General features: G+C 34.0%; 1 protein-coding gene across 1 annotated transcript in view; it reads left to right on the top strand.

Annotated features, from left to right (window-relative positions):
* Positions 1-10,362, top strand: part of LCA5 (lebercilin LCA5) — a 35,387-nt gene extending 25,025 nt beyond the window's left edge. Inside the window, exons 5-9 of the mRNA XM_008142988.3 lie at positions 3,273-3,410; positions 4,469-4,565; positions 5,309-5,448; positions 7,918-8,050; positions 9,528-10,362. Of these exons, the coding sequence (XP_008141210.2) occupies positions 3,273-3,410; positions 4,469-4,565; positions 5,309-5,448; positions 7,918-8,050; positions 9,528-10,360 (1,341 nt within the window). The 3' untranslated portion in view covers positions 10,361-10,362. The remainder of the gene's footprint in view (positions 1-3,272; positions 3,411-4,468; positions 4,566-5,308; positions 5,449-7,917; positions 8,051-9,527) is intronic.
* The last annotated feature ends 2,771 nt before the right edge of the window (positions 10,363-13,133 follow it).

The following is a 13,133-nucleotide window of genomic DNA, read 5'->3' as shown; positions in this document are numbered from 1 at the left end:
TTTTTTTTTTTTTAGAAAATTTTTACTTCCCTTTTTTTCTTTGACTCAATGGTTGTCTAAAAGTGTATTGTTTAGTTTTTACTTATTTGTAGATCCTCTCATTTTTCTCTTATTTTCTTGCCATTTTGGTCAGAAAAGATAGTTGGTATGATTTCAATCTTAAATATGCTTGGATTTGTTTTGTCCAATTATATGATCTTTCCTGGAGGATGTTTTATGTGCACTTGAGAATGTATATTCTGTTGCTGTTGAATGGCATGTTCTGTTATATCTCTTAAGTGCAATTGTTTCTAAAGTGTGGTTCAATGCCAACATTTACTTATTGATTTTCTGCCTGGCCAATCTATTCATTGCTGATAGTAGGGTATTAAAGTCCCCTAGTATTACTATATTGTCTTTTTCTCTGTTAAAATTCATTATTATTTGCTTAATATATATCAGTGCTTGGGCATTTGGAACATATAATATTTATGATTGATTGATACATCTTCTTGATGTAATGACCCCTTTATCATTATATAATGATCTTCTTTGCCTCATGTTACCCTTTGGCTTGACGTCTGTTTTGTCTGATAAAAGGATGGCTGCCGTCTTTTGATTTCCATTTGCTTGGAACATCATATGCCATCCTTTCACTTGAGTCTGTATGTGTTTTTAGAGTTAAAATAAGTCTCCTGTTGGCAGCATGTAGTAGGGTCTTGTTTTTTACTTATCCACCCATTCTGTACTTTTTGATTGATAAATTCAATACATTTATATTTAAATTGATTATTGATATGTAAGGATTTACTATCACCATATTACCTTTTGTTTTCTGGTTGTATTGGACTTGTATGTCTATATACAATGACTTTTCATTATTTCCATCTGATTCTGTCTACCTTTGTAAGTTTGGTGGTTTTCCATGATGATTTGCTCAGTCTCCCTCCCTTTTTTATGTTTCATATCTCTGGTTTAGGTATTTGGCTTTGTGGTTACAATGAGGTTTACATAAAACATCCCAAAGATAAAATAGTCCTTTTTCTGCTGATAGCAACTTGTTTTTATTCACTTATATATATATAAATGTTTCATCTTTTTATCCTACCCTCTTGTATTTTTTATGTCACAAATTATCTTTTTATGCTGTGATTTTGTTACCAAGTTGTAATAGCTGTAGTTAAACTTTATGCTATAATTGTTTAGTATACTATTCTAAAAAAATTAGTTTTCTAATTATATCACCTTAATCAGAGTTTTGTGTACTTTTTTTTGTTTGTTTTGTTTTTTTCATTTCAACTTGAAGAGCTCCTTTGTTTGCCAAAGCCTTATTTCTCCTTCATATCTGAAGGGTAACTTTGCTAGATGGAGTATCTTGGCTGGCAATTTTAGTTTTATAATCTTTTGAATATGTCTTTTCATTCTTTTGGCCTATAGCATTTCTGCTAGCAATTGACTGATAGCCTAATGTGCATTCTCTTGTAGGTTACTGGGTCTCCCCTCACCACCACCCCTTGGTTGCCTTTAACATACTTTGTCATTAACTTTTGACAGTTTTAATATAATGTGACTTAGAGAAGGTCTTTTTGTGTTGAGATAATATGGTGTCACATTAGCTTCATGGACTTGAATGTGCAGTTCCTTTCTCAGGTTTGGGAATTTCTCAGCTATTATGTCTTTAAGTAAGTTTCTGCTCCCTTTTTCCTCTTCTTCTTTTGGTTTACCCATTAATTTTATGGTGGCTCTTTTAATGCAGTCTAACAGTTCTTATAGGGTTTCTTCATTTTAGTGCTCTCTTCCATCTGATTTGCTCTATTTCTAGTGCTTTGTAATGCATTCTTCATAACTTTTATTGAATTCTCTAGCTCCAGAATTTATTTGGTTCTTTTAGAATTTCAGTATCTTTGGTAAAATATTTCTTCTATCAATTTTATCCCAAAGTCATTGTATTGCCTTTCTGAGTCTTCTTGTAGCTTGTTGGATTTCTTCAATTCAATCATTTTGAATTCTTTATCAGTGATATCACAGTTCTGACTCTGATTCTGTCTACCTTTGTAAGTTTGGTGGTTTTCCATGATGATTTGCTCAGTCTCCCCCTCCTTTTTTATGTTTCATATCTCTGGTGTAGGTATTTGCTTTGTGGTTACAATGAGGTTTACATTAAACATCCCAAAGGTAAAATAGTTGGGAATATTGTCATTTTCTTTTTGTGATATTGTTACCATAATTTTTCATTCTGTCTGATGAAGAGTCCCTCTGCTGCTGCATTTGACATAGTGAACACCTTTGTTTACTTTGATTCTAACAGTTCAGTAGGTTCATAATTAGGAACCCTTCTTCTATTAAAAAAAAATTTAAAAGCTATTGGGAAGGTGTGTGTGGCTTTAGGTGTGCCTATATAGAGGGATCCTCAGAGGTCTGTGGGTGGATCTTTTGCCAGTATCCTGAGGCCTATAGAAGGAAACATATTCCTTCAACTCTGTCTGCCTTCTTCCCTTTCCTTTTCATCCACCTAGTGACTCTGGTCTCTTCTGAGAGAGCAGTGGGTTCTCCAGCTGCAGCATGCACAGCAGAGCAGACCTTTCTGTTCACTACCTTCACCCTTCACCTCCTCTGCCAGCAAGGTTATGCGGCCTACCTCTGCTGCCCCTTTCCTGGCTCTGCAGCCTTCTGTGAGACCCAGTCCACCCACTTTTGGGTGTACATGTGGGTGATCTCTTGAGTTTCCTGGTGTGCTGTGCAGAGAGGCACTTTCGTTCCATTATGGATGTCTGATTAGTTGTAAGTCAAAGGGGAGAGAAAAAGGAATGACTCAAGCCACCATGATGCTGACATTACCTAAAAGAAAATATTTAACAAATTCTTTCACAAACTTTATGAAACATGTTGAAGACCATGGAACTGCCCATTGTTTTTACTTAAAAATATTTTACAAGGTAATCTCTGCACCTTGATTAATGCTATGTATCTATTTGCCCAATGATTCTCAAAAGCCTGTGTTTCTTATCACATCCTTTAACTTTCTTTGTTCCCAACTTAAATCACTATTCATGTACGCTTCAGACAAATGCTTAAGAAATTATTTATAAATCATTGTGAAAAACAAAGAAAGGAACAATAGCTAAGTATTAAATTGTTGGTCAGTCTATTTTATAGCTTGTTTATGAACACTAACCCCAGCTTGGTTTCCATGTCTTATACAGTACTGCTAAAAAAATCACTTTGATGCTAAGTGCATTGTTTTATTGCTGAATTATTTTTAAACACTTTTTTTATGTGTACACATACCATAGGAACTATCAAAAAACCTTGAACTGAGTAGTAACAGTTTCCAACGACAGTTGCTTGCTGAAAAGAAAAGGGCATATAATGCTCATGATGAAAATAAAGTTCTTCAAAAGGAGCTACAACAACTGCATCATAAGTTAAAGGTAAGAATTTTATTTTAAATCATTATATTCTCCCTATAATATTTATTAGATGAAAACTTAATATTTTATACAGTGATACAGTATAACTTACAAAATTCCAATATCATCTTCAGCACTTATAAAGAAAAGGTTTGTTGCCCAACTTGCATGGCTCAATGGTTGAGCATTGATCCATGAACCAGGAGGTTTTAGTTGGATCCCTGGTTGGGACACATGCCCCGGATGCAGGAGGCAGCCAGTCCTCATCATTGATGTTTCTGTCTCTCTCTCCGTCTCTGAAGTCAATAAAAACATATGTCAAAAATGAAACATTGAATACAGTAATGATATAATGTATTTAAGTTATAAAATCCTGGAAGAAAATTATGGAAACTAGAGTTTTTCTGTCACATGTTTGAATAATTCAGTGTTCTTCCTCAGATAACACTATGCTTAATTATTTTTAAAGTTATTTTAAATAATGCCCTTCATTTTCATAGTTTTTAGAAGAAACATTCGAATTACTTTGTTAAAACAGGTATTCTTTTCATTCTCTCCTGAGCTCATTGATGGATTGAAATGTTGTGTAAAATTTAGTGTTTAGACATTACCTTGCATAGAATTTTTACTCTTTTAATCAAATTATCAGAGAAGGCTATAGTCCCCAAATGAACAAGAGTCCTTTTTTTTTACAAAAAGATCTCATTTTTAACTTAATAATTTATAACTCACATTTGAGAGACACTATAACTAAATTCTTTGTCTCTATTGCTGAACCTGGAAGACAGTTTAGGTAGGACAGTACTAGCTCTATCAGGTAGGATTGGGTAGAAAATTAATTTTGCCTTATTTTCTCTCATTATTTTTTAACTGTTATTACATATCCGATTTTGTAGGGAGAATCATTGCTCTATCCTAACCTGAAGGTCCTAGAGACATTCCTTCCTATAGTTAGGTAGTTTATAAAGGGAAGCTGAACTAGATATTCCAATTGGTAAGTAAAGTACCAATTGACAACGTGAGGATTTTTGTTTTAAACTGAGACTCTGTGTCCTTAATCGTATTGGATTTGTTTTCAGGAAAAGGAGAGAGAACTGGATATAAAAAACATATATTCTAATCGTCTACCAAAGTCTTCTCTAAAGAAAGAAAAAGAACATATATCAAGAAAAAATGGTATAGTAGCTATTATTGTTGAAAAACATGTGGTAGCTATTACTAATAACAAAATAAATTCTGAAATAGAAGGAAGGCAAAAGGGAAAGAACTTCATTGAAATAAAATTTAATAAGTTTCCTTTAAACTACTGACTAGTTTAATATTAAATAGTTTTCAGAAATTCTTTCAACTTTGTCAAGTTTTTCTGAGTTCACAAGTTATATTTTACATAACTTATAAAAAAATTTCTTTATAAGCATACCCCAAACTAGATATTATAGCGTAATGAACCTTTATTTACATATCACCTAATTTTAACAGCTGTACGTTTTACTAATTCGATATATAATGAACCTTTATATCACCTAACTTTAAGTTATATATTGTACTAATTGTAATACTTTTCCCCCAGAGTATTTTAAAGCAGTCATTTCATTCCTAAATATTTTGTTATTGTTATGAAAATATATTTATATTTTTTTAAATAAAGGTATAATTTCCCTCTTCTGTAAATTACAAAAAGTTAGAAACGTAAATTTTGTAAATGCTTACTAGGATTTACCTGTCAGAATTGTTCTCAAATTATGTAATTGCCAGTAAATCCTAGAAACAAAAATATTAATGTGAGTAGTCTTGGAGCTAAGCAAAATATGCATTATCTCATTTAGATGGTAAATATACATATAAGCTGAATTCCATATATCTTAGCACTGTTTAATACAATTAGACATTTTTTTTTATAATTTTCATGGTGTTCCAAGCTGCATGCCAGAGTGATTTTACATCTCAGTGTACAAAAGGAGTGCAAACCAGTGAAGACTTCACGCTGGATGACTTTCCTATTATACCACAAACAGTTATGTGTTATGAAAACAAATGGGAACCCGAACTTCTTACTTTGGTGAGTTCAGCAGTATGGTTGGGTACCCAATTCAGGGTTTGAAGTTATTCCTACAACACAAAATCAAACATTTTAAAATTTCAGCAGTGACACTAATGCTACATCTGTATATTTTATTAAATTGTTGTGGACTGACTCTTAGTTCACATTGCATCTTTCAGATGCTTCAGAAAGGTTGCTTGTACCATGTGGGTTGGAAGTAGAAGGGAAGAAAAATTTACTAAGTGTGTTACTTTGTGTGTACCAAAGTAGTCCCTCAGAATCCTTGTTTTCATGTTTAAAAGCAAATTATAGTAGCTTTCAAATGATTTGTTAGAATTTGACTGCATTTAATTTGGGGGGCCTTCTATGTAATAAAATGTTGCAAGTTAGATGAAAGCTGAGCAAAGTAATTGCCATGAATATGACTTTATACCATTCAAATTAGAGTAACATTCCGTGGGTCTGTGTCAGACGTTCATTTCATAGGACTTCTGTTCTGAATACCAGAAGGTACTTTACTCTAAGAGGTTTTTCTCTTTCGTGTTTAGTTTGAAATCCAAAGGAAACGTGTAGCAGAGAGCCATCATAGTCTACATAATCCTATATTTTTGGGCTTTTTGTACGTTTTCCTGTGACCCTGAGATCTCTTCTTGAAAGGATGGACTTTGTTCCTATGTATACTCTAGTTTTTTATTTTGTTTTACAATTTAGACAAGTTAGCTCTATCTGCTCTATCATTGAGACTAGAGATCATGTTAATTTTTCTTTTCAAAAGGGTAAAATATGGAATAACAAAGTAATTCATTTTTTAATATTTTTATTGATTTCAGAGAGGAAAGGAGAGAGAGAGAGAGAAACATCAATGATGAGTATCATTGATTGGCTGCCTCCTGCACGCCCCCTACTGGGGATCGAGCCTGCAACCTGGGCATGTGCTCTTGACTTGAATCGAACCCGGGACCCTTTTGTCCACAGGCCAGCGCTCTATCTGCTGAGCCAAACCAGCTAGGGCATAATTCTTCAAGAGAATAAAAATATTTGGTGGTTAGAAGATTCCGTTGCAGGAACAGCAACTTGATAGAGTGAAAAGGGGATAGCTTTGGAATTAACACTGCTTTTTAGTTAAATTCTGGTTCTGACATTTGAGTTGTACTGCTTCTTGGAGTTGCAATTTCCTAATTTATACAGTAGGGGTGTGTTACCTTTTAGGGTTGTGGTAATAACTAATAATGAAGTTTATGAAGCTCTTAAGACTGATCCCGCCACTTTTAAAGGGCCTCAGCAAATGGAAGTTAAAGTACAGGCCAAGTTGCTTTTAGAAAGAGACCCAGAATACAATGGCTCAGACAAAATACAAGTTTCTTTTTCTTGTAATAGACTGAAGGTCAATGGGTGGTCCAGAATAGTAGACAGCTTTATTCCATCCTCTGTCTTATTGCTCTTCCATCTTAAAGAGTGTAGTCCTCTTCTCTATGCTTGAAAATGGCTCACCACCCCTATGAGAAGGAGGAATAAGGAAGTAAAGGGCAAGCAGCTTTTGCTTTTATACATGTGATCAGAAGTTGTATATATAGTACTTTCACTCATACCTTATTGGTCCTGTCTAGCTGCAAGGGAGGCTACTCAGTGTAGTCTCCAGGTAAGCAGCCCTGTTCTCTGCTAAAACTCAAGTATTTTGTAACTAAAAGGGAGGAGGGGAAGATGGATACTAGGGGATAGTACTCAACTAATATAAGACTACTAATAATACTAATAGATATTTTACTGTTGTTAAGAAAAATTACACACCTGAAAGGGACCATCAGAAACTAGGAATTTAAATTGATATTCTTATTTGATTTAAATATTACAAAATTTATTAACTGAAGGCTTTGGGCCTAAAGGTATAGGTGAGACTCAAATCCTAACATAAACTTGAGTCAGTAATTGTTTCTGCCTGTGTTACAATTCAGCACCATCTCTGATGGTCTTTATAGTTAGTTAATAGCTTTTCTGGTTAACTGAATCAGATTTTGTTGTGAAATGTACAGAACAAGGATATATCTGAAACTTGTTTCTTCGGAATTTTATGTAGGGTATTGACTTTACTTATATTATACTAGAGGCTCAGTGCATGAAATTGTGCATGGGTAGGGTCCCTAGGCCTGGCCGGCAATCAGGGCCGATCGGGGCTTTCCTTCATTCCGCGCCACCTCCTGGTGGTGAGTGCATGTCATAGTGAGCAGTTGAAGTCCCAGTCAGTCGAACTCCCAAGGGGACAATTTGCATATTAGCCTTTTATTATATAGGATTGGTTTTGATATAGCTTATAAATGCTTCTTTAAGAAATAAACCTGTATGCTTTTGAAGCATCTTTCAAAAGATGTTACTTCTGACTTACTGAAAAACTTGCTTTAATTTCTCAGTTGGTATCACACTTAATGGGAGATAAATCGACAATATTTAAGTAGCTTCTCCCTTTTTTTTTTTTTTAACAATGTGTAATAGGACCTGAAATCTCAAGAGAGAGATGAGTATGAAGAAGCAGGGATTCTAAACCCAGTTGAGGAAAGAGAAGAAAATTTTGCTAAAGATCAAAGAAGCCATGTTGTAAAACAAGAGGTTGAGAAGCTGGAGGATGGTGAGTTTGTTTAAGCAAGTGATGAGTCAGCATCCCTTGGGAAAGGGTTAACATCCCCTAATGTCTTCCAGCTGAAGAGTGAATTGGATATACAGACCAAGAAAAGATTGTTAACTGTGGTAGGGGATAATGACAAAGTTACCTTCAAAAATTCAGGCGAAGGGAAAAATTTATTTGTATATTAATTAAAGTTTGATTAAGATATGGCTGAAGTACAACCCGCTTTATTGTCTTGACCTTGAAACTCTTTAGTGTGTAGACTAGCCCAAGCGTTAAAATTAATGAATTGTGAGGTCCTGAATATATTCCTATAATTTCTCGTTGATTTTAATAAGTTAATGTTCAACCAGTAGTGTGGCAGTTTAGTGAACCAATTCGCATGGTTTCAGATACTATAAGTGAAGTTCAGGAATAAAATTAATTTCCGTCTGAATAAAAGGTCTTAAAGGTATAGATGAGGCTAATCCTTTGATTGTATTTTATTATATAGTAGCTGCTTACAGAGAAATCCTTTTTTCCCCTCTCAAAGTTAATGGAACATAAAATTGTGACTACTGGTAATTATTTAATTAGTATATGGATTTAAAACAATATAACAGTTGAATAGAAGCTATATTTACATCACTATTGGCTAATTCAGAGAGGAAGATGCTTTCACATGTTAAACTGTAGAATAGACAATTAGGTGTTCTGTTCAATCCTTTTTAGGTACCAGTAAAAGGAATAAAGTAACAGACTGTCACTTTTCTTTGTCCTTTATGACTTATATTTTTCCCGGAGTTTATGTGGAATGATTTCTTACATCAGTGAGAATGTTTGCCATTCACTAAAATTACCAAATGCACAGTGTTCTTACATATGTTAATATTTTTTATTTCTTTACCTGGAAGTCATTTCAAAATTATAGCAAAGTAGCAATAGCCAAAGAACTGTTTAAGTTGTAGACCTAACATACTTTCATGTATATTTTCTCCAAAATAAGGACACTCTCTTAATATTTCATTCCAGTATAATTTTCAACCTCAGTAAATTTTAGTTTGATACAACCCATTTCTCTAATCTGCTGTCTACATTAGTTTTATCAGCTGACACAGTATTGTCCTTCATAGCATTTAAAAAAATACTTTGTGAGGTTGATATTACTGATGAATACAGACCCATTTTTTAAAAAATAGAATGTTCATTTGTGGTTTATCTGAAGCTTTCTCTTAGATTCAGGTTAATGCATCTTCTGTCAGAATATTACATAAGTGATGTGTCTGTCTCAGGATATGACATCCATAGGTTCCATTCATTTTTAAGTTTAAGATAAGTCTTCCCCATCCATCCCACCGCCCTCCTTATGGTGTCCATTTTCACTATACCGATAATGCCCAAATTAAATAAAGACTTGTTTTGTCAAAGATGAGAGTTGAGATTTTATGTTTAAAAATATTGACTGTTATAAATTTCAGTTTTAAAATTTGATTTCATACAGAATGGGAAAGAGAAGAACTTGCTAAAAAGCAAAAGGAAAAGGCATCTATGCTGGAGAGAGAAGAAAAACCAGCATTGGAAACTGGAAGATACCAAGTGGAAATGTACCAAATTCAAAATACTGATGAAGAGGAAGAAGACAGACTGAAGAGAGAACTGCTACTTGCTAAACTGAAGGAAATCAGCAGAGAACAAGAGTCTCTGAATCTAAAATGTCCTGCTCTGCCGTTGCTACCTGATTTGGAATCTAAATTGCACTCCCCAAAGAGAAGCCCCAAACCATACATGTTCTCCGACTCCTCAGAGAGATTATTTAATGGGCATCACTTACAAGAGATCAGTGTTTTAACTTCAAAAGGAGATGGTCAGACTCCAGGAAGTATCAGAAGCCCACTCTCTCCAAATGAGCTTGCATTTGGCAGCTACGTGCCTTCATTTGCAAACACAAGGAAGTCCAGTCCATTTAGCCAAAAAAGTAGCCTGTTGGATTTCCAAAGAAACAGTATAGAGAAACTTAGTAGTAAAGACAGTGCAGATTTAACCACAAGAAAAGAGAAAAAAGCCAATCTGATGGAACAGCTATTTGGTACCAGTGCCAGCAGCACCGGATCCTCTAAAAGCAGTGACCGGAATTCCCTGGCTGCCAACAAGGGAGACCCTGACCCTTTTTGTCTCCCTGGGGACAAAAGCAGCAGGGGTAGAGAACATGATGAAGATGACTTTTTCCTCAGCGAAGGAAGAGGTTTTAATCCAAACAGGCACAGATTAAAAAAGGCAAACCATAAGCCAGTTGATTCTGTAGAAGATGAAATTGAAGAAGTAGCACTGAGATGAGTGACTAGGGTATATACTTTTTTTTCCAATTTTAAGTACAATATTTTAATAGTACATGTTATAAACATTTAGACTTTTTAATATTGAAAAGTCCTCATTAAGGAGTGATTTTAATAGATAAATACAGTGCAAATAAAAATAAGTAGAGTATTTCACACCACTTAGCTAGTTTGCCAAGTATGAAGGAGGCTCTTTTGAATGAAACTAACAAAAACAAAAATAGAGATATCTTAACTTCATTTTTACTTTATTTACATATAGGTTCTACCTCTTAAATCAGCTCTTTGGGAAGTTTAACTCCATTGGAGTTTATTTTCTATTTTTAATCCCTATTTATTTGTACTTAGCTCAGTGAGGATATAACCAAGAATAACCTCCCTGCTGATTATTGAATGTAAATTAAGGATGACAGACTCTGTTGGGAAGTGTTGAAACTCCCAGGTGGTGGAGAACGGATGCTACTTCGGAGCCTCGTCTTTACTGGAGAGGGGTGCAGGTCCCTTTCTTACATGGCAAGACTGAGCTACTTTTAAGTGGAAGCTGTCACAACATTGGGATTTCCCATTCCTTTAGAAGGAAACAGAGTTAAGCACTACTCATTTCCCAATTATAAGTCCCATAAATCACTTACCTATAACTGTGCTAACATTAGGTTCAATTCAAACGACTTGTTTGCATGGACAATTAATTCTCCTCCCAGTGTAAACAGTAATTCCTCTTCTTGTTCTCCTACATTATTTGACTCTGAGATTTCATTCCAATATAGGAAGATTTTCAACTCAATTATGTTTCCAAAGTAACGTAACTTGGAAATTTTAAAATATATATTATTAAAATTTGAACTTACGGTCAAATCAAAGAGGCAATGATAGTGTAACACTATTGCAGTTAAAGTGTTTTAGAAATGGGATTTCTGACTTGCAGTGTAGGGTGGATGTTTTACTGTTGAAATGCATTTGCATTAATTAGTCTTTTGCTCTTTGTAGCTCACTTCATCTACAAAGGATTTTATGACCTTGGATTATGCTGGGTATGGTTGGTCTTTAAGAAGTAGTAATACATTACCAACCAAGGAGAGTTTTCTGTTAACACTTAAAATGGAAAGTGGTAGAAATAGTGTGTTGAAGGAAGAGTAAAAAAAATTAGATTGGCACTTATTCTAAAGTGAGGTTTTTTTAATTTTTTCACTCAGTATGATTTCTAATGCCAAGCATACATACTGATGAGGGTGCAAGTGTTACTGTTTTATCTTGAGTTCTTATAAATGCTTATTATTGAATATAATTTCATAACTATTTGACACGACTTACCTGGTTAGGTCTCTAATTAAAAGATATACCAGCTGTCTTTTAAATTGTATTCCTGTCATTTATTGGGAATTGAATCTCCCAAAAGTGCTAAACTGTATTTTTAAAATGTTTTAATAAATACATTTTTATATCTGATATAAATACACATTTAGTGTAGTCTAATATATGTGAACCACAATGTTGTAATGCAGTTCTTGATAAAATATTATGTAATATTAATTTTGTTCATAACTGCTAGTTTTTCTGCCAAAAGTATTCTAATATTTAGGTTACTTTGTCTTACAAGCTTTTTGAAAAGCATTTTGGTAAAGTTTTATATTCAGGTCACTTTAATTACTCTCTTACTTTTTTCTACCTGGTGTTTTCGAGGCTCTTTAACCAGATACAACAAGACAGAATTATTAAATTTAAACCTAAAATTAAGTCATAGACTTAGAAGCATTATGGTCTGAAGCATTAAAATTGGAGATTAAAATGTACAGGTTTTTCTTTATGAACAAACCAGAGAGAGTAAATCATTTATTTCTAAATGTCAAGTGAAATTTGTTATTTGTACTCAGAACTTTTACTAATAAAAGTTAAAAACTGTGACTCGTTGTTTGAGTGATACTTTAGGTCCCCTATGAAATATATAATGGAAACAGGGTTAATTTTTATTTCATTATTCACCTTTCTTTTTAGCTGATTTTACCCTAAATCAGATTAGTATGCTAGTCTTATTAGGTTATAGTTTTAATTAGCCTTTTTACCCTTAATAGCTATCATAATGACATACATTGCTCATAATATAAAAAGGTGGGGGTAAAGAATTAAATTGAATCATAAACTTATATGGCTGACTTGCTGTTATTTTTATTCTCCTCTCCATCTCATATTCAGACATACTAAAACCTTATCCCTTGTTGGTTATTAGTTGTGTATCTGCCTGATGAAAAGGGGATGGAAAATTTGTATTACAGTAACAAAATGGACTTTTTAGGATTAAAGAAGGTACCATAAATTGTCAAGGAAGGATCTGCCTTTAAAGCTTTTTCCTTTCTACGCAATAAATGCTCCGTTCACAAGTAAGTCCCCTATTATATCATTTGAAAGTGCTCTTTTAGTAAAGAGCATGTATTCATTCATTATGAGTGCTTCCTGGGTGTGTTGCACTGCATTGGATGCCAGGAGAGTAAGACACCTGTCCACTGCCCTCACGGAGTGGATGCAGAACATGCTGAGCCATCCCTGCCCACCCCCATCCTCCCTGAGTGTCAGCTGTTCAAGATTTCTTAAAACACTTCTTAAGGTGGTTTTGAGGAATAAATGAAAAACTTAGGTTAATGTTTGGCTGGGTGTCTGGTCTATCATAAGCATTCAGTAAATACCAGCTATTATAGCTACTTACTAGTTTCTTTCAGGACATAATTTTAAAAATAAAGCATAGACTGACTGCTGGTCAAGGTAATGAAGTAGATAAATGC

This window comes from Eptesicus fuscus, chromosome 10 (genome assembly GCF_027574615.1).
Source record: "Eptesicus fuscus isolate TK198812 chromosome 10, DD_ASM_mEF_20220401, whole genome shotgun sequence".
NCBI classification, from domain to species: Eukaryota; Metazoa; Chordata; class Mammalia; order Chiroptera; family Vespertilionidae; genus Eptesicus; species Eptesicus fuscus.
The sequence above is the reverse complement of the archived record's forward strand: the minus strand, read 5'-3'. Positions and strand labels throughout refer to the sequence as shown.